This window comes from Pteropus alecto, unplaced genomic scaffold (assembly GCF_000325575.1).
Source record: "Pteropus alecto unplaced genomic scaffold, ASM32557v1 scaffold7, whole genome shotgun sequence".
Classification (NCBI taxonomy): Eukaryota; Metazoa; Chordata; class Mammalia; order Chiroptera; family Pteropodidae; genus Pteropus; species Pteropus alecto.
Genome location: NW_006494614.1, coordinates 46,400,847 through 46,423,223, shown reverse-complemented (window position 1 = coordinate 46,423,223; position 22,377 = coordinate 46,400,847). Strand labels below are relative to the sequence as shown.

Genomic DNA, 22,377 nt, shown 5'->3' with positions numbered 1-22,377 from the left:
AGGGCTCATGACAGATTGCTTCTCCCAAGTTTCTCATTTTCCAGTGGGTCACCTTCAATAGCATTATAAACCAAATCCAGGGCTGTAAGAGCCTGAATATTATTCAATGCTCATCAGTGGTTTCCCAGAAGTTTGTCAAAGGGAAATCTGCCCCCAAAAGGTCAAAGCTCTTTTACAGCAGCTAAGATTCAATGCAAAAAATTCTGAGTCTTTTATTCTGTCTCTGAATGGATTTAAAGTTGGCATGGTAGACTGTAGGAGATTGACTGTAAGACAATCCAACAATTGCCATTCTTCTTTAACAAGCATCATGCATCCAAATCCCTACTCTACCAAGCAAACCAGCCAAAGATCTAACAATTCATCTGGTTTCTGCCCAAAGAAGTCGAGAATTTCCTTCCTTTCATGCTCTTGTAGGTGTGTGTCTCTGTAATTACTATCCAAAGGAGGAATCTGCTGATCACCCAGGAGGAATATTAGTGTCAGTAGTTACAACGGGGTGGTCCCAAGGCTGACTGCCAGATTAGTGAGGGAGTCTTCCTGCCCAGAGGAGAATATGCAACAACCAGGGCACCTTGTGAACATCTTTGAAGCTACTTCCCACTACTCAGAGCCTGCAACCACCTCCCCAAATCCTCATTAACAGGCAACAACACATTTATGTATTTAAAATGCTATTCTGAGAAGGGGGCCACAGACACCACCAAACAATTTAAAAAATCCAGGGTACAAAAAAAGGTTAGGAATCCTTGTCGATTATTCTTAAGGCAATTGTGGTTATCAGAGGAGTCATCTGAGCACATATGCTTTCAGGCTGGATTATTATATTTAATAACATAAAAGGCTGTCAGTGGAGACAGAATACAGTCTAAAATATATGTATTAATGTGATATTAGAGGTTTTCCCAGCTGATTTCCATCAAGGAGACAAGGTTTGCAGCAGGGAGGCGGGTACCTAGGCAGAGGTGGAGATAAGGTAAAGAGACTTGGTAAGAGAAAGGGCTCTAAACTGAGGAATTTAGACACAGAGAAACATACAACTTGTGTGTATTCAAAGGAACTTTGCATTTTCTTCCACTTCCTAAGGTTGTTCTGAAGCAAAAAGGTTCATATATATATATATGATAAATTATATATATATACATATATATAAATAAAAGCACCAAATATCAGATACACATTAGCAGCTAAAATTTGCAAATAATTAAAAGCATTAGCTATCCTTCCCCAATCTCCTCAGCAGTCATATTTTGGAAGATCTAAGTCCTTCTTAGGTAGGTATGAGGAACTGAGAACTATGAGGAAAATGTGATGGATATCAGGATTTCCTAATGGGAGAGATGCTGCAGACTTACTAAAGAGGGTAAAGAGCAGCCCAGCAGCTTTCAAAATGGGCTGGAGGGAACCACTCACTTGACACAGATGTCAAAAGCCAGCCAGAAGCACTCTGCCTGCAGCCTCACAAACTGCACCCATGCTGAGGCATAAGCCTGTTCGTGATGAGAAACTGTCCTAAAACACAAGTGTGGGGTGTGGCGTAGTGGCAGATGACCAAGTGCAACACAGGGCTAACCCACTTTTTCAGCAACTTGATACTGCCCCTACTGGTGTCTGGCATCATGGAAAAACCTTAAGATATCTATGCTACTGAGGAAATCTCTAAGTGGGTTTTATGGGCAGACTTAAAAGATTATAGCACTCATATTCTTTATAATCACAAGGAATGTTTAGTATGCAGGCATTTCTGGAGGGTAAAGAGCCTCCATAATCTCACAAGAACACATTATCTAAAACCTCTTTGATAGTTTCAGACATTTAGGGGAATGAGCTTTACCCAAGATCACAAATTAGAATAAAGCTGGAAAGAACCTAGGCCTCTTGTCTCTCACTTGAAAACCGTTTTTCCCCTTTTATGCCACTTTTTCATTGGGATAGTGAAAAGCTAGAAACAAACAACAAATACATCTGTCAACAGGGAAAGAATAAAATTAAAACCATGTCTACTACAGAATGTTATGCAGTTATTAAAAATGAGTTTGACCTATATATACTGACAACTAAAAAATATTAAGATAAACTACAGAACATATTTCAACATAATTCAATTTGTTTAAAAAAAAAAGATGCAAGTATGCAAAAAAAAAAAAAGGTACATCTGATGTGAAAAGACTCCAAGGAGTCATTGTGGAAAGGGTTATTCCCTATCTACATCCACAGGCCTTGGGACCCCTGTGTCTAACAGTCATTCCTTCATTGTAAAAATACAATTATCCAATTACACACTTTCGAAAGCTTCAAATAGCTAATAGAATTATCACCTAAAAGGGGAGGTGAGAAGACTAGCTCTGAGAATTACATGACTTACCCAAGGATGACGGGAATAAAGAGTATAAAATCCAAGGCTTCAACTCCCATCCAGTAATGTTGCACAATCCGCCACTATATGGCACTAGATAGGGCAACATTCCCAAGTCAAAGAGAAAATGTGGTAAGCATGATTTTTTAAAAGCTGAATATGGTTTTAAAAGGTACTAGGTTGAACTGGAATCATACTTTTGTAAGGATAGAGGGACAACATTCCTATTGGTCACAGGATCTAAGCAAGTGCCCAGTTCTTCTCTGACCACAGTGGGAAAATACTAGAAGAGATACCGCTCACGCTTCTGGAGCCAGATTATCCAGGTTTAAATCCCAGTTCTATCACTAGCTGTGTGACAAATTATTCAATTTTTGTGCCTCAGTTCCCTCAAGCTATAAAATGGGGATAGTAATAGTACCTACTTTTTAGGATAATAATAGTACCTACTTCTTAGGATTCTTGTGAACATTAGTAAGTTAACACATGGTAAAGTACTTGGAACACTACCTGACACAAAGTATTGAATGTCATTATTATTATCACTGGAAAGCTAGCAATTCCTCACCTATAGTCCTCAGGGGCTTTTGACCAGTAAAACAGCCTAGAAACAAAAAGAACCTATAGCAGAGTAAGACTGTTAACACTTGCTGCTCTGTTCCTTCCATCAAAACTATCCATCAAAAACTCCACTTTTTCACACCTTTCCTTTTATTGAAAAAAATTTTAGAAAATGGCAGTTCATAAAGGACACAAACAAATCAACAGGGATATACTAGTGAAAACATAGACAATATAAAACTAAAAATGTCGTTGGCTTCTTTAATTGGTTAAGAGCACAAAATGTAACAGGTCTTTTTTAAACAAATTAAAAAGCTGTTCTTTGCCCCAGTTCTCTCCAAACATATATGTGTGTGTGTGTGTGTGGGTGGGTGTGTGTGTGGGTGTTTACACACACACACACACACACACACACACACACACACCCGTAAAAAATGGTGTGTGAAGATGCTGTACACAAGAAGTTGTATCCTGAATTAAGGGAAACAGTTGTTGAAACAGGGATTAACATAATAAAGTCAGCAACAGATTAGCAATTTTAAAAACTGAGTCTTCAGATGCTGCATGGCACAAAGCTTTACTACATTAAGTTCTGCTAGATATGAAGGAGAAAGTCTATACAGCTTTTAGCAAAACTGCTTTTCCAGAAAAGCAAATCAACGCAATTAGCAGACTTAAGAGGCTACAGCTAGATATCGGAGCTACAATTTCTTGTATCTGAGCTAGAAAATCCTATTTACCCAGAATGGGCTAAAATTTCAGGACAAAACAGGGACATTTTTAACATTTCTTATTTTATCCAGTTTAAGTTCTCTGATACTTTCTCCCTCACCCCATGATTCCACATGATCCTGCAGAAAGATGGCCGCTTTTAGAACTGGCTATTTTATTTTTCTTTCTGTGGCAAGACTGTCATGGAGCCTGGATATTTCAGGCTCATATGCATCCATGACCAGTGTCCCGCTGTGGTCAAAAAACTTAGCAATGGACTTGGTGAACTCAGCTTCCCGCTGCTGCTTTGTTCTCCCACTGATGAAGGTCAGCTTCAGAGTGTATTTGTCATCGAACCTAAGCAAAGATAATAAATCAAAAACCAAACAGAGATTCAACCAGTAATAATAAGCACCAAGTGTTTTTGAAGAACAGGGCTGAGATGCCTACACAAATTTGTCCTTTCAAAACAAACAACAAGCGTTTCTGCCTTCAAGATGAGTTCTGATTCATAGGTATTGCCATGTCTTCCCTGATTTAATTAGTGTAGATCTCTTTTATCTTGTCATAGACTGTTAAGCCATATGGACCATGTTCTCTCACCTCTGGACTTCACATTCGTTATGTTAGAAGAATCTTCCTAGTAGACACTTTTCTCAATCTCAACTAACTAGAGTTCCCATTTGTTAATACTATATTTGGACATAAATCTCTCTGGCAAAGACTTCCCAAACACTCCCTAACTGGGTTGGAGCTCTCTCCTTTTGTCTTCCACAGCACCATCAATCAATAGTCGAATGAGTGCCAATCATGTGCCAGGTCTAAAGATAGGCTCGATGCTGTCAGTGAAATTACCTATTGAAATGATGTTTATTTGTATTCTTCGCTGGACTCAGGGATGCTTGAGGGCAAGGATTTTGTCTTGTTTTCTATTCTTAGCTTGGCACTTGGTAGGCAAATTTTTATGAATAAATGAAGAACCCTAGTTTTCACAGATGTTCCCCAAGTCCAGGTTGCTCAGTTCTTATACCCTGTAACCAATCTAGCTCTGAGTTCTACCTTGTTCCCAGGCCAGGAATGTCTTTTACTGCATGAAATACAGATTCTTTAGCTACAACTTAGGGTATCGTGAAGGCCTTTACTATCTCCACCCATTCAAGAGGGTTTATGACATCAACCTCTGGCAGGCTGACATTCCTCCCCAACCCCTACCTATTTCAGCCTCCATTTAATCAGGGCATATTCAGTGGATTTCAGGCTGGTATTACCTTTAGAAGAAGAAATTGCTTGTATCTGTTTATGCATATTTAAAATAAGAAAACTACTATCTACCTTTCAGAATCACTGTCATGGTTAAATAGTGCCTATCATTAACAAGTGCTGAAAAAAATCACAGCTCAATTAACTGTCATCTAGCCGGTTACTCCCAACCTGGATGGCTAGCTAAGATGAAGGTCCTTGAACTATTTTCAACACCTCAAAAATTCTTCTCAACTGCTGCTAACTGATATTACAGTGATATTTAAACATTTGGACCCAATGGGTTTGATGGCAAGACATGATCTGATGAATTGTGACCTGATACATTTTAGAAATAGTTACTCATTAATTCAATAAATATTTTATTCAACCCCAATTATGCAAGTCAGGCAGTTTTAGATGCTAAGGATATACAGCAGTGAACACAAAAGACAAATATCTGCCTTTTGGGACTTCTTGTGTAAGGAAACCAACAATAAAATAAAAAATACAATGTTTCTTTTAAATATGGTTGGCAGAAAGCCTTCTCTAAGCCGATGTTTGAGTCCCAAAGAAGATAAGAGAACAAGCTATTTAGAAAAAGAATATTCTAGGCAGAGGAAACAGCAAATGCAAAAGTCCTAAGGCAAGAACATGCCTGGAACGTGTGAAGAACAGGAAAAATGACAATGAGAACAAATGGAGTGGAAGAGGCTAAGAGCCATAGGCGATGAAGGGTGTGTCTGCATATGTGTGTGGGGTGGAGAAGATAAGTATGGATTTCTAAGCTATGCTTAAGATTTCAGTTTTTTTCTCTGAGGGTTTTAAGCAGAAGATTGGGTTGATTTGCCCTTATGTTTTAACAGGATCATTCTGCCTACTGCACTGGGAATAGACTATGGGCAGGGAGAGCAGGGGCAGGTGTCTGTTAGGACATTATTACAGTAACCTAATTGTGAAATGATGGTAGCAGTGGAGATGGTAAGTGGTCAGACTGAATATACTGAGAAGGTAGAGTTGACAGATTTGCTGACAAATTGCTGAAAGGACTGAGAGAAAGGTGTCAAAATAATTACAGAGTTCTGACTGGAGTAATTAGAAGAGGGAGTTGCCATTTATTGAGATAGGGAAAACTGGGAGGAAAGCAGGTTTAAATTAGGGATAGCAGAGTTGGGTTCTAGATGTATTAATTTTGAGATGCTCATTAGGATCCAATGTCAGAAAGGTGAGATATATCTGGAGTTCAGAGTAGAGGTCTAGGATGAAAATACAGATTTAGAGATCTTCATCATATAGATGGTATTTAAAGTCTTGAGGTCTAGATAAGATTACACCTAGTGAGTGAATACAAAGAAGAGGTGCTAGGAACAAGCACAAGTGGCATTTCAAATTCAGAAAAAGGGGATAATGAAGAATCACAAAGAAGACTAAGGAACAGACATTAAGGTAAGAAGAAAATTAGAAATAAGATTATGGTATCCTAGAAGCCTAGTTAACAAAAAGAAGAGTGTAACAATGATAGAGTGATCCACCGTGTCAAATGCTGCTGATAGGTTAAGCATGATGAGGAAAGAGAAATGAAGAGCAGATGCAAGAGACCATGGGAGAAGAAAAGGGGAGCAGAGAAATGAGAAGATCATGGGAGGAGAATATGGGGAAAGAAAATAATTTTTTTTTAGTTGGATGGGAGAAATTACAGCATGTTTGTATGCCAGAAAGAACAATCCAGCAGAAGCGGAAATCAAGTAAATAAGAAGAGATAAGAATCTAGTGGACAAATGGAGAGGAGGCTTTCAAAAGGAACTTAGAAAGAAGGCAGAATACGATGAGCACTCTATAGAGGCAATGATGCAAGAGTTCTGACTGCTTCTATCTTCTCACCTATAAAAGAAGCAGAGAGTAAAGGTGGGGGAGGAGGGGAAGAGGTTTGAGGATAGAAGAGATGAAAGATTCTCTAGAACACTGAGAGTAACTGGACTACAGAAATGCCATGGAATCTAAGCTAGGTAAGGAGGAAGCGAGGGGTAGGACAGTGAAAAGGTGGTAGGCTCAATGGATTACAGATGCCAAGGAGGCTGAAGAATTGTTAGGATAAGAGAAGTAAGAGATAAATTGGAAAAAATAGAAAGCAATGGTCAGAGTGGGATACTTAAAACTGAAACTATTGAAAGTAATTAGTTATCAGTAATAGCAAGGTCTAGGGTATATCCAGAGAAATAGTGTTTAAGACATGGTAGAAAACAAGAGAATCAGAAAAGAGAAGTAAAACTGAAAGGCCAGAGTGTTGGAATAATAATCTACTTGGATATTGAAGCACCAAGACTTCTGAAAAGACCTACATTAAAGAGTATCAATAAAACAGGAGCTTTCTTCAAGGAAAGAGAATTGGGACTGTATTTAATTGCAATCAGAAGGAACAGAGGGTGGCATATTTCCTCTCCACAGGCATCAACAATATGGCAGTTGGTAAAAATCAGCAGGGAATGTGGAAAAATCAGACACTCATACACTGCTAGTGGGATTGTAAAATGGTGCAGCTGTTTTGGAAAACAGTCTGGCAGTTCATCAAGCGATTTAAAAAGAGTTACTATATGACCCAGCAATTCCTCTCCTTCATACATTACCTGAGAAATGGAAACATATTTCCACACAAAAACCTGTACACAAATGTTTATAGCAGTATTATTCATAACAGCCAAAAAGTGGAAACAACTCAAATGTCCGTAAACTAATAAATGAATAAGCAAAATGTGGTATATACATGCAGTGGAACATTATTCAGCACAAAAAAGAGTTAAATATTGATACATGCTATACCATGGATGACCCTGAAAACATGCTAAGTGAAAGAACCCTGTCACAAAAGATCACATGTTATATGATTCATATGAAATATCCAGAACAGGGAAATCTACAGAGACAGAAAGTAGATTAGTGGTTACTTATGGTTGTGGGGAATAGAGGATAGGGAGATGATACAGCTAAAGGGTACAGGCTTGCTTTCTGAGGTGATGAAAATGTTCTAAAGCTGACTGTGGTGAAGGTTGCAAATATCTGTAAATACACTAGAAACCACTGAAATGTATACTTTAAATGGGTAAACTGTACAGTATGTGAATTATATTTCAATAAAGCTGTTTAAAAACTACATGTCAGAATAAAATCAATGAAATCAAGATGTTGTAAGCATCCAGAATTCTGCAACTCTGCTTCAATGGCCTAGCACAGCAGGTAGATTTAGGATAGCTGACCCAAAAGGGCAACCAGGAGCCCTGCCAGGACAAGGTAAGAACTCAGCTGTAATATCAGAATGAAGGTCTGCTCCTCCTGACAGCCATCTCCACAAGCTGGTAATGAGAGGCTTTTTGGTGTTGATGCTATACTTACCTTCACATATTTGAATAATGGTATTTATAATTTGAAAGCCCACTATATGATAGGAACTGTACCATGTGTTTTTAGGACTGTGACTAAGAGTATGAATCCTAGGCTCAGGAGTGGGTTAGAATACCTGCTGGAATTCAGTCTGGAGCTGTATAACCCTGGAAGAACCAATGGGCCTGTGTTCTTATTTATAAAATAAGTTGTTCTAAGGTACATTGTGAGATAATGCACTTGGGCACAATACCCACTGTACACACAAAAGAAATCTGCTATTATTGTAATTAGTATCTCATCTTCCCAACAACTTTACAAGTCATTTTTGACCCTGCTAAAGCTCAAATAGTTTATATGGTCTAATAAAAGTTACACAGCTGGAAAGAGATGAGCTGGAATTTGAACCCCGTTCCAGATACATAGAAAGACCTCAGGTGTCAGCTGTACAGAAACAGATTGAACTGTGCTTCTCTGAGTTACCTGGGAAATTGCTTTAGATATTCCTGACATCACAGAAGAAAGAGATGCTAATAGGGTTCCTTCAAAGATAACTGACTTCACACCTTTAGCCTTTATAGTTTCTGCACTGACTCAGTTAATCAGCCACAAGGAAAAAGAAAATCACTCTTCATTCTTCCGCCAAAGTACTTTCTCCCAGAGTTTATCCCAAGCACATCTGTGATGCAATCTCAGAACTCCAATGCTGGGAAAAACCTTCTAGAATATTCATACCCCTTTCTTCATTTTACATGACTAGCGCTATGATCTGCATAGAGCAGGTATACAATAATCTGTTGATGACTCGATACCCAGGGAAAATCCAACACCAGGATTTTAGAATCTGTGAGGGTAGTCATACCTTTTGAGACTGGAGGACAGTTGCCAAATATCGTCAGGATCCATCCCTGTAGGATCTTTCCTGTGGGCCACGAGAAAGATGCTCTTCTCCTTATATGAGGTATAAATGGTCAGGATCCCCATCATCACAAAATAAGTTCAAATAAAGTTAAGGAGAAAGCACACAAACATACACAAAAAAAGAGAAATAACACAAATGACAAGCAAGGGCTACAAAAATTACTCAAGAAGAGTTTCACTTTGCTGCACGAACACTGAAAATTGAGCTATTTCATTTTTAACCTTATGTTTATGTACCAAGAGAAGCAAAACTCTCTCTGGTTAGTTGTCCAAAGGACATCTCAAAAGGAAAAAATGGAAAAAGGTACAGGGCATAAACCAGCTCTCACATTTTCTGTTCAAGAATAATGTGTATAAGAAGAACCTATTACCTAGTTTGTCAAGACTTATGCTTATTTCTCTATAAAATATAAAATAATCATAGTGTACTTGACCATGTTCAATCAACAAAAGGGTCATTAAAACTGACCAAATTAGTTTACTATAAGAACAATTACTCCCTATATACATATAGGCTTATTATATTGTTTTTAACAGTATTAACTACCATATTTGAGAACCTACTATGTATTAGAAACTGCCATAAGAGCTTTGTGTATATTGTATAATTTAAATTTTATGAAAGTGAGAGGCAAGAAAGTATAGTGCAAAGTGTATGGGCTTTGGAGTGAGGCAGTCCTAGATTTGAATTCTGGCTTTTAACCAATGTAACCTTGATAAATTACTTCCTTCCCCAAGGCTTAATTATCATCTCTAAAATGGGGATAATACTGACTTTATAGAATTGTCCTGAAATTTTATTTATGTATACATATTTATGTATGTATATATAAAGTGTCTAGCACACAGAAGACATAATAATCATTAATATTATACATAAACTGGCATGATTATAAAAATGGCAAAATCTTTTGTTTAAAACAAATATGATCAAACAAATGAAATTCCATCAAGGCAGTTCTCTTGGGAGACTATATTTTGTAATAATGTTGCTCTCTGTCTTCAAACTTCTTTGGAACTCCTTTGGAAACTGTGTCTAGAACCCATGGAATATTCTTTTGAACTGCCTTATAGTGACAAAAATTCATACTGGGATGATTTATAGATGCCAAGTGTAGGGACTATGATTTGAGATCAATTTGGGTAATATCATTTTTTATCAGGACCAGCTTTATTAAATGGCTTGCTAACTGTCTTTGAAGAAAAATCCCCAAAGTGGAGTTTTTAGAAATATTTCAGGTAGTGACAATATTAAGAAAAGTAAACTGCCTACCAAAATGATTTGTTTTAAAGAACTACAATAATAGCACACAGTACACCCTCAATAATACTATGTGGCTATTAAGAATGAGGTAGACCTGTATATACTAATATGAAAAGACACCCAACATATTTAAATTAAAAAGAAAAATATAGTATGTATAGATTGACTTGGGGGGAGGGGAGGAGTGGGAGCCACAAGAAAACTATTACTATGAACATGTATTACTTTTGTAATAATAGTAATGCTATAATAAAAGTCCTATGCATTCGGCTTTTTGAGAAATAATCAAACTGGGTAGGTAACAAACATGATTCTACATTTATCATAAAGAAAACATTTCAGAGCTGATTACACACCAAACACATTACAGAGTATCTCATTTAATCTTTGATAATTATCAGTGTGTATTGCCCATGTTTATAAACGAGTAGCATTCAAACAGTCTCAAAAAAGTTCTTATTAGCACAAGATTACAAAATAGTTTGATTTCAAACCCAGGTTCTCTAGCTCCAGAATAGGTTATTTCCACTGTTACACAAGCCACACCTACACTTCATACTCAGTAACTCCTAGTTCAGCCCCTCAGCTTCAAGGAAACCTGACACAGATCTGAACCTCCAAAATCTGATCCTTTCTTAATATTCTAGAGAGTGACTTGAAACAACCTGGTCTAATGAGAGAAGCTCTGGACTAGAAATAAGAGCTAGTTGGCACTATTACTGTGTTTTGCTACCAGGTGCTCACACTTGTATTATAATAACCTCTATAATAACTAAATAGAATTAAAAATCAAATAACTATATTAAATCTAAAATATCAAAGATAATTTCTACATAAATTTACAGATACCCACAGCTGGTAACGTTAAATTCTAACATTAATAGGCTCCAAGATCAAAGTTTGTTTTTTGTAGGGAGCAGGGAGGAATATCAGTAGATGTTTGAGAACAGTCACTAGAAAACAAACCCGAGCATAAATAAAGGATATGATATGACGCACAAAGCCAAAACAGGCTTGGACTCTGGAAAGGGGTGCATATAATCCCAAATCAAAGCCACAATGGCAAAGAAACAGGAGATAGTACAGATGGTGAGGCGACCATCAATTAGACCAAAATTCTCCACGTACTTGTATTTTTCCAGAAGTACCTAGTGAGAAGAAGAAATCAAGCTAATAAGAATGATTCCTACCTAGAACCTGCTTTTATTCTTAATTTCCATGATAAAAGTTATATTAAGAATCATATAAATTACCAAGTAGTTTTTTGCCACTCCAAGCAAAAAAAAAAAAGACTCAAATTGTTTACAATGGATCCAAGAGAAAAAGTTCATCAACTCCTCATACATTTATTTTTAATCCTTGACTTTTTCCTAAGGATGAAGCTAAAATGTCCTTTTCTTCTTTTAAATGGAGATGACCAATTATGCATAAATATCTTAAATACTCTCAACCTTCTTGGCTCCAGGCTAATTAACCTTGAAAACAACAGATTACCAGCTTTTTGGAATTCAAACATTAAAAGAATTTGAGGAGTGTGAGGTAGCTAACATTTACATTTTAACACGTGTTCTCCTATATACACTGCAAGGATTTTAGAAACTGCTTTCTGGTTTAATTCCTAACACAGAAAGCCAAGGTCATTCCAAATCACAGAAGAAAAAGATCCTGCATATGGGCTGTCAGTTGTACACATGCTAACAGACCCCCACCTCAAGAAAGTACCTTTTTGGCAGAATCATCCAAAGAATTTTTCACAGCTGATCCATCCCATTTGTCAATTTTTACAGGCTTATCATCAATCTTCCACTGTAAAACAAAAAGTTGTGCATCAAGAGACACAGCATCTTACTGATAGTAAAATGAACTACTTCCTTAAGAGCATCCTTAAGTATCAGTAATATTTATCTTCTGATGTTGAAAAACTAAAAGACAAAATAAAAATGAACGTGAATGAGACCAGAGTCATAGAATCAGATAGTACTCATAAGATGTTGCCGGTCTCCATGGTGAAGAGTCAAAATCTACAAGTTCAAAACCAGAACAGCTACAGAGACTACAGTGTGAACGCACATATCCCATCCCTGTTCTGCCAAAATGTGAGCAAGAAAGAACTCTATTTGGTCATCTTTTTCATTCTGTGACCACAAAACTCAGAAAATATACATCCGTGGACTTTCAGACAGTAACAAAATGAGGATGGTCTCCTTTAATACATTTGTTGGCTAACAACTTTTATGTTTTACCAGCATGTGTTAACTAAGGAAAAGAGTAAATCCAATGTAGCCTATTGGAAAGAACATTTTGAATTAAAAATCAAGTTGTATCGCCAATGAGTTATATGACTTTGGACAAACTCTGCTTCAATTTCCCTGGTTTGAGGCAAGTAATTCTCTCATACATTACTGGCACAAGTTCAAAATGATATAATACCTACAGAAGACAATTTAGCACCTTGGATTCCCCCTCTCCCTCCCTCCCTCTCTCCCCACTCCGTTTCCCTCTCTCCCCTTCTCCCTCTCTTCCCTCTCCCCCTACTGTGGTCCTCCCTTCTCTCCCCGCACCCCACCCCCCATACTAATGCCATAAAACCACAGGCATAACACTCAGAAGTCAGGCAAGCTAAGATACCATCACTGAGAGTAAAAGAGGATACATGACCTTCTACGGACACATGGCTGGTAGGTGACAAAGTCAAGGCTTAAGACTAAGTCTTCCAGTCTCAAAACAGATGTTCTTTTCACTACTACATTAACTCCAGAATGACAGGCAATGTACTAAGTAACATAAGAGAACTGGATTAAAAACTGGGGAAGCCAGCTTCTAGAATTGTTACTAACTCACTGTGTGGTCTTCAGCAAGTTGCTTCACCTTCCCCTCTCCAACTGTGTCCATATCTACAAGATGAGCTTCAAGCTCTCATTATATACATTTTAGAGAAACCATTATTTCAAAAGCAGAATAGTTTAAAACAAACAAACAAACAAAAAACCTTAAAATGTCAGAACTAGAAGAGATTTAAAAAATCATCTAGTTCTCAACCGGAAGTAGCTGTTAAACTGTAGAGGAAATGAATAGCTATGTGTGAAAATATGCAGCTGTCTAGGCCTTGCTTCCAGAGAATCTCACTCAGGTCCAGAAATCTGTATTTTTAACTAGAATCCGAATGGAGTCTGATGTAAACAGTCTCCATACTATGTTATGAAACATATTTATCTAAGGAAGCTGAAGCCCAGAATAACCAGCTAGTTAGCTGTAGCTATATGAATTTTGTTGAGTACTTACTATGTGCCACACACCGCTTAATAGGATAAAGACTATTATTATCCCCACTTTACAGATGAGGAAACTGAGATACAAAGAGATTTATTAACTTGCCCAAGAACATACACCTGGTAAGTGGCAGAGACAGGATTCAAAGCAGGACAAAGCCTATGTTCTTAACTACTAAGTTATAAAAGCTGACAGTCCGGCCAGGAGACAGGAATCCAGTTATGCGGTTAAAAGGGTCTGACTATAGCTTCTAGAAAACATGGTTTAATACCACATTTTAATAGCCCAAACAATTTGAACCGCCAACAAATTCAATCAGGAGACAGAGATCCAGGTACAAGGTTAAAAGAATTTGGGTATAGCATGGTTTAATACCACATACAAATTTTAAAAGCCAAAACAAATTAAGAAAGTAATTTTTCTTTATAGCCTGCTATGTAGAGCAAAATGCTTTGAGCAAAATAACTTACTGCAATGATCTAAGTTATTCTGTGATGAAGGCTGGAAGATTATATTTACATACCCATTTTTAAGATCAGGAAACTAGAATTGCTTTGTTCTTAAAGTCAGTTTCATAGAAGCAAAAATTCACATCTGCTTAGGGAAAGCCATAAGCATATTTGCATCTCTATTCATTTCTTTATGGCAAGTGAAACTACAGCTGTAGGAAATAAAATTAAAAACCCTCTACAAAATCAAGGCAAATCAAGTTAAAGAGATTGTACGGTAACAGCCTCTTCCCACAGAGCAATAGCTCTATTCATTCCAATTCTGCTCCACTGAAAATAACGGTTCCCCCCCATATTCTCTTCCACAGTACTGTTTCCAGACAAATAAAGGCACTACCCTCTAAGGCTGTTTCTGAAGATGGAGGTGGCAGACCTGAAGTTTTTTCTCTGCTAAATTCAATACTGCAAATACTTATTCTGTTAATTACTATAGAGAACTATAAGAATCTCTCATGGGAAACTGGACAAATACAAATTGGTATAACAATACAAGACAGTATGTCACATTAAGTGACAGCTTAATTTCATGTGCCATAAGAGCTAGAGAATTCAGAAGGGGAACAATTCAATGTAAGGCAGAAATGAAGTTTTTGAGGAAAAAGTACCTAACAGCTCTTGACTTATTTTCGACTTTACTTTTTGGTTAATTCTGCCAAGTGCTCCTTTGTGAGGCCTTTTTATCTATTTCTGCTATTCCAGTTGGGAGTTCTCATCACCTTGTCATTTCATTTTTATAGCCCTTCAGAAAGAACATTTACCAATATTATACAATTTAATATTTACAAGTCTGTAATACATATATATGGGCTTCCATATTGTTTACATAAGAAATTTAAGTTCACTAATATCCAGTAACTTATCCAAGGCCATGTAGCTTTTAACATCCTGCAACAGAACTCAAACTTGTCTTTATATTAAAACCCACACATTCGTATGGTATAAGGACTTATTAGAAGGCTTTTAATGTCCACCTCTCCAAACTATCTGAATACTTTTCTTAAGGCATTTAAGTTTCAAAAACTTTCAAGAGCTTCCTAATACTACTTCAAGAAATTCATGCCCTCCTCAATTTTGTCATTACACATCTCTTAGAGAACCAGCCAGTCAACTTACATGAGAAACATCAGGCACCTTCTGTGTACCTTAGCTCAAGGACATTCTTAACTGGTGTATACCTTCTCTCTCTCCCCTAAAAGGTCCCAGCTCCACTCTCAGACATAAGGTCATCCCCTCGGGCCCCCAACCCCTTATCAAGTAGATCTCAGGGATCATTTTCTCTCTAATTTACACTTCTGTAAAAAGTACACATACACACCAAATACTTGTATGTTTAATATTTTGGGTACCCCATGCCCTATACTCTGCAATACTGAGTACTTTCTGACAGCAGGATTCTTGATTTCTCTGTCACCACACACACATTCGTATTTGACACTGTATGTTACAGAGATCATTCATGTATATCATCTCATTTGATTCTCCCAAAGACCGTAACTTTTCAGATGAAGGGAAGCTTAGTGAGGTTAAGTCTTCATACAGCTTGAAAGCAGCAGAGTTATGTCAAAACCCAAATCTTATGATCCCCAAATCCAGGTTTTTTCAATAACACAATGATGGCATCTAGTTTTCAGTAATAACTACCTTAGCAGAATGACACTTAATGTTTGCTGCTGATGATCCAAATAGAGGGAAGGAAAAAGCAAAAGCAGTCAATGGGATAAGATGAGCAAAGGCTGTGAGGTACTCACCCGCAAGAAGACAGGATTTGTGTTTGAAAATGACCATCAATTCCCAACACTCTTACATTTACCATCCCAACCCCTAGAAAATGTTCCTGTCTCTTAAAAGGGATTAAGAATGTGAGAACCATGTAACTCAAAACCAATGACACCCAAAAAGAGAAGATCTGGATCTAAAACTCTCAATATGATCATGTATTCATTTTTAAGCACCTACCATGTGTTAGGCACAGGGAAGTCTGCAAGCTGTTTTCAATTAAAATAAAAAATCCTATTTACTACATTAAAGACTCCCATGTTTAACATTTGTCACCAAATTAGACCAGGGCCCTACAATGAGAGAACTGGAAGGGGCCTTAGGGTACATTAAGATTAAATACTTCATTTCAGAGATGAGAAAACAGACATAGCGAGAACAAGAACATTTCAAGGTCACATTGCTAAGTAGAGGCAGAAGCAGTACTAGGACCCAGATCTCCATGCAATGGTTTCTTCCAAGATGCTATGCATAGGACAAGAGGAGCCAACCAAGGAGCAGAGTTTTCCATTTTTTTCTCTCTCTAAGACCTTGTTGCTAGGACCGCAGTTTAAAAAAAAAAGAAAACAGAAAGAGAGATGGGCGGAGAGAGTAAGAAGCAAGCATAAGCAAGGAGCAAACTCATAATTCCAAGCACTTGGAGGCAGAAAGAGAGGGAAAATGAGGGAGAGGACGGTGGAGAGGGGGAAAAAAAAGATAAATCTTAAAGCCTGTCAGCCCAGTAGAAGAAGTCAATACTCAAACTTAAGTTCAGTGTCCGGGTATCGTGATAAAACGCCCAGAAACCTCAGTAAATAGAAGGCCAAGGAGCAGTGTGGAATCTGTACAGACAAGCAAGGGAAGTGGTCGTAGTGGGAAGTAGGGGCTGTTAACTTCGAGTAGCTGCTTTCATTCCTTTGGGCTTGTTTTCCCCGTAGGTGAAATGGGCCCCATCAACCGTAACCCCTAGCACCAAGGAAAATCGACAGCCGCGTTGAAATGTAGGAATCATCAAGTTATCCTAAGCTGTGGTGGCCGGCACGAAGGAACAGGTACACTTCCGAGAAAGAAATAAAGAGGGAAGTACCTGGGTTTGAGGTGTGGAGAGAGCGGACTACAAGTGCCAGTAAAGTTCCCATGGTGGGCCAGACCAGGACTCCCCCGAGAAGCCGCAGAAGAAAAGGGGGGCGGGGATGGGAAGGTGTTCGCACCTGCCGGGCTCTCCAGGCCTCGACTGTCCCCAAGGACCGGCCCCTCACCTTATCCAACAAACCGCTGCGGCCACTGCCTGTCCCGCAGCTGGAGCCACCGCCAGCCCCGCTACTGCCTCCGCCACCACTTCTCCCGCCCTGTGCAGCCGCCGCCGCCATCTTGTCTGCATCTGCGTCTCCCTCCTTACTTGTCTGAAGCCGATTGGCTGAAGCTGATGCGTGACGCGCCGCGCAGAGTCAATCGGGATTCGTAGTTCGTGGCTTGCTGAAGCGAGGTTGCCCGCAGAGGTGGCCGCGGGGCTTGCCGGGATTTGTAGTAGTTAGAGGCTCCGGCCGCCGGTTGCCGCCTACACGGCTAGCCGCCGCGTCGCGGTTACTAAGGGGTGGAGAAGGTAGTGGCAAGCGCCACCGTGGAGCGGCTCCAAGATCCCCGGGAGGCTCGCAGGCGCGCATCCCGCTTGACTGGGACGTTGCCCCTGCGGGCACCCCGGAGGCGGAAACGACGCCGGAGGCAGGTGGGGCTGGAAACTTAGTTTGCGTGAGGGGTTAGAGTCTCCCCCGCCTCAGATGTAGATTCCAAAGGGGTAGCCAGAGCTCGTTCTCCATCCATCTCTAGCCCCGTTACAGCACCTGCGGGTTAGTCTCTGGTGACTGTCATTTAACCGTTAGTAATGTTTTCCTGTTATAGAGAATTCATTCACTAAGTGCCTACTGTCTACCAGGCAGTATCCTGTGTGCATTTATTTATTTGTTTGTTTGTTTATTTATTTATTTATTTATTTATTTATTTAATGTAAGTATAGCTGGTATACAATATTATACTGGTTTCAGGTGTATAATACAGTGATTCAATATCTATATACGTTACAGTGTGATCACACTATCATCTGTCATGTTGTAAACTTATCACAATATTGTTTACTATATTCTCCTTTTTTCACCCGTCTCCTCATCTCCTTCCCCTCTGGCACCTATCAGTTTGATCTGTTTTGGTTTTATTTTGTTTCTTCACTTGTTTTGTTTTTTAGATCCCATGTATAAGTAAAATACTGTATTTGCCATTCTCTACCATTTCACTTAGCATAATAGGTCCATCCATGTTGTCACAAATGGCAAGATTTCATTCTTTTTTTTATTGCTGAATAATACTCCACTGTGCGTTAGTATATCTGTGTGTGAGTATGTCTGTGTGTATACTACATCTTCTTTACATCCATTCACTCATTTAGTCCTCTAAAAGCCCTGTCCAATTGGAAAAATGAGAAACTTACCCAAGGCCAGATAGCATGTATCGGAACCTGGTTTAGAAGCCAGGTTTTTTTAACATCAAAACTAGTGGTATGTTCCCTCTGTCGCTCTGCTTTTACAGTTTCAGGATGTAATTGTATTCTAGATTTTTATTAATTCACTTTTTCCCCTACAAAAAAATCTGAGCACCAACATTGCCTGGAACTGTCTAAAGGATATATATAGAGAGACCATGATAGACCTATTTCCTACTCTCGTGGAACTCCTACTCTAGTGACCTAGAGTTATCACATAACAGGATTGTACTATATTATGCACTATTATATTGCATCACATGTTTTTTATCCTCGTAAATCCCTCATAAGTGTCCAAATAATTCAACAAATATTTTTTGAGTGCTTACTATGTAGCAGTCACTATTCTAGTCACTGGGGATATTTCCCTGAATAAAACTGAACAAAATACATGTCTCGGTGAAGTTAACATTCGATACATAATATTAGATGAGATTTCTTCACCTCTTTGAAGCAATCCACTCAGAAGCCCCTATAGCTTTTTGTTATTGCTCATCTTTTATAACTTCTTGTTTTTTAAGATCCAGCTCTACTGTCATCTGCTCTATGACACCTTTCTTGATCTTTCTTTGCAGACATAATGAAGTGTTCCATAGCATTGCATTTGTGGTTCAGTTCAGTAAACCTTATCGAGTCTCTTCAATGGGCTGTTTGAGGTGCTGGGTATAGACATATAGGTAGCCTGGCCTTAGAGGGGCTTACTACCTTGGGTTGGAGGGTGGGGTGTTTGGAGTGGGGAACAGACAGGTAAGCAGACCATTATAATATAGTAGGGTAGAGTGCCTCCATTAAGAGGTGGGCGTGAAGTGGTAGAACAGAGAAGGGTCAATCTGAGGAAGGGATCTACAGGAAAACTGTTTGCATGCACCACACAAAGAAGAGCTGCAGAAGTGGATAGGCCAAAGGAATGGGACAAGCAAATGTATTCATACAAGAAGCATTACTCTGTGTGTGTGTGTGTGTGTGTGTGTTTGGAGCTCAGGGGCACTACAGTTAGATTGATATTAATTGCTTCAAGTTTGAGATAGAGACCAGAGGAAGCTGAAGCTAATTAGGCATCCTCTAAGTCTGGATCTTTGACTTTGTTTTTTCCACCATATAAATAAAGTTCATACTTCTCTTAGGATTACTTTCTAGACAATGTAACCATTAGATGTGAATCCACACCTTCTCACCTAGTGTTCCTCATAGGGAACTGCAATTTCTATGGTTAGTTGCGTGCAGGTCTGTATGTCTCCCACGAACCAGAATCTGATTCATTTATTCTGTTATATGCATAACCAATATCTTTTCCCAGATTGTGCCTTATCTTTCAACTTTATCTTTGCTACTGTTACTGTGCATAAATTTATGTTGTGTAAATGATTATATAAATTACTGATTTGTGATTTTCACATCTTATTTAAGCACTCTAGCCCCACCCCATTGTCACAAAATTATTCTTCTGTTCCACTTTCCCATCTATGTCTCTGTCTCTATCTTTACATCTATACCAATTTATTTCTGGGCTCTTTAGCCCCGTGGTATTTTTCAAGACCCTAGATGAGACATTTTGGAGCAGAAGGGTCACAGTAGTATATAATTAATGAGAAAGGTTAAGAGCTCTGAATGGCAGGCTAAGAAGGAGTATATCTATTTTACAGGTGAAGAAACAGATGAAGAAACAAAAAAAAAAGGAAGTCAAAGGACTTTTCCCAAGATTAAAGATCAAGTAAGTACTGTGCATTCCAGAAGCAAGGTCTTTATATTCTGCAAGTTACTGTCTCCAACAGTGACAGTAATCATCTCTAACATTTCCCAGCCATCTATTTACTCATTCATTCATTCATTCATTCACCTATCTGGCAGATAGGTGTGGTTGGTCACAAGAGAGTTTTCCTAAAAGACGGATTGATTGAATGACAATTGATCTTTCCCCATCCATCAGTCTAGTCATTCATCTTCCCAACACATTTTTAGTGAGTTCTAGGCTCTATGCTAGGCTCTGGGATTACATAGGTGAATAAGTTACCATAGGCCTCATAGCAGGTGGGAAGTTGGTAAGGGGAGCAAACAATTATAATAAAGTGATAAGTACTATACTAGGAGAAGTGTGGGTTGTCATGGGGACACATAAGAGGGGCCTCCAACCCTTTTCAGGGTGGTCAAGGATCAGGAAATTCATAATGCCCAGTGTGGGACCAAAGGAGATACCAATATTACTCATTTATTTCACAGACAATTATGGAATCTGTTATGCGCCAAGTGCTGTGTAGGTCCTGGGAATAAAAAGATGAACAGCATCATAGATGCTTAGAGTTTAATTAGGGAGCTCAGAAATATGTATAAAAACCCTTGGGCCCTGGGAATACCATCATATCCTTCATTTGGCTCACACATGTTTATTGCATGTTTCCTATGAGCATTCGAAGGGTGGAAGAAAGACAGTGAATTGGACATGTTTCTAGAATCAGAGGTTCTGGAATCAGTCACTATTGAAGGAGCCCCCTCTCAATTGTTAATGATCTTATGTTGTAGAAGGTCTCGACCGTGAAAGAGATACAGAAGAAATACTCCAGAGTTTAGCCACAGCAGCAATTACTTCCCACTGGAAGATTCAGTGAAGGCTTTATGGAAGGGGTAGCAACTGGACTGGATCTATAAAGAAGCCTTTTTTTCTTTTTATGATCTCACTTAATTCTTAACAACAGTTCTCCAAGGCACAGGTTTTTATCTTAGGAGAAATCTGAGGCACAAAGAAATAAACTGATTTGTTCAAGGTCACTCAGCTTAATGGTATAAACTAGACTCAAATTTAAGCCTCCTATCTCCAAAAGTTTTGCCCATCCTACTGCACCACTTTACTTTTCACATTTGTCACTTCCAGGAAACATTTTCTCAGGACACCTGATCCCAACTCCCTATACTGCTCCTTCCTTTTACTGAATTTGTCCCCAGGCATTCTTTCCATGGCCTCCCTTCCACTGGCCAGAAGCTATAGGTTCCCAAGCAGTTCCCAACTGCTACTCCAAGTTGTCTGAAGCAGTCCCAAAGAAATTTGGGAGTGGCTGGATCCCTTGAAAGAAAAATCTCAAATCTCTTAATAGCTCAAGGTTTAAGAAATTTAGATATTTTATTAGAGATTTATTCACAAAGGAAGTGGCATTTGAGCTAAATCTTAAAGGATGAAATCAAACAGATGAACAAGATGGAAAAGGCTATTTTAGGTCAAAGGAACACCAAGAACAAAGGTAAGCAAGACTGAATGTCAATTATATGTTTTGGGAATAGAAAAATGATTCTTTGAGCCTGATGGGTAGGGCTGACTGGAATTGCAAAGTTAGAACATAGGACTCCAGGGTCCTTCAGGCTCAAGTATTTGGCCTTCATGCTCAATGGGAATCCAGTCAGAAGATTTGCAGTATTCTAGGTGAGGAAAGATGAAAATTTAATAAAAGCAGTGAGAGACAGAGAAAAGTGCATTGGAACAGTATTTCTGAGCTGGAATTGTAATAACTCGGTGACCAGTTAATGGAATCCCATTTCACCTAGCATTATTTTTATCAGACCTCTCTTTTTAAAGCACAGCTGGCTCTCCCCAGCTCAGATATCATCCATGGTTCTCAGTTACTTACTAGGTAAAACCTGAGCTCCTAGTGTGGCACTATCCTTCCTGTCTAGCCTTATTGTCCAAGACTCCCAAACACACATCTCCTTCCTGGGTCCAGTCTTTTTTTACTGTACCAGACATGCCTGCCACCATGCCCTCAGTCCTGTGGCTTTTCTGTTTAGAATGCTTATCCTTCTATCAGCATGCTCAATTCATCCTTCAAATCCTATTTATACAAGTAAAATCTCATTATTTGCTTGTCATCTTGCCTAAAATGTGAGCCCCCTCTTCTCT

At 38.7% G+C, this 22,377-nt stretch overlaps 2 protein-coding genes across 7 annotated transcripts in view; one reads left to right on the top strand and one right to left on the bottom strand.

Moving 5' to 3' along the window:
* Window positions 1-3,475: 3,475 nt before the first annotated feature.
* SPCS2 (signal peptidase complex subunit 2) lies at window positions 3,476-17,375 on the bottom strand. 2 transcript variants are annotated; one of them, XM_006926621.3, is made up of 5 exons: window positions 17,173-17,361; window positions 12,150-12,233; window positions 11,415-11,575; window positions 9,105-9,239; window positions 3,476-3,985 (listed from the first exon to the last, which is right to left on the bottom strand). In XM_006926621.3, exons 1-5 carry the CDS (start codon window positions 17,329-17,331, stop codon window positions 3,799-3,801), a joined length of 726 nt encoding a protein of 241 aa, XP_006926683.1. In that variant the 5' UTR covers window positions 17,332-17,361; the 3' UTR covers window positions 3,476-3,798. The 2 variants fall into 2 exon arrangements, with proteins under 2 accessions (XP_006926683.1, XP_006926684.1); XM_006926622.3 differs by having other exon boundaries at window positions 3,691-3,985; window positions 17,221-17,375.
* The window catches only part of XRRA1 (X-ray radiation resistance associated 1), a 50,874-nt gene continuing 41,498 nt past the window's right edge, over window positions 13,002-22,377 (top strand). For 3 of the 5 annotated variants that reach the window (XM_015600501.2, XM_015600499.2, XM_015600502.2), the window contains exons 1-2: window positions 17,442-17,687; window positions 20,138-20,205. In XM_015600501.2, the coding sequence (XP_015455987.1) occupies window positions 20,150-20,205 (56 nt within the window). In that variant the 5' untranslated portion in view covers window positions 17,442-17,687; window positions 20,138-20,149. The other 2 variants (XM_025042549.1, XM_015600500.2) reach the window with 2 other exon arrangements.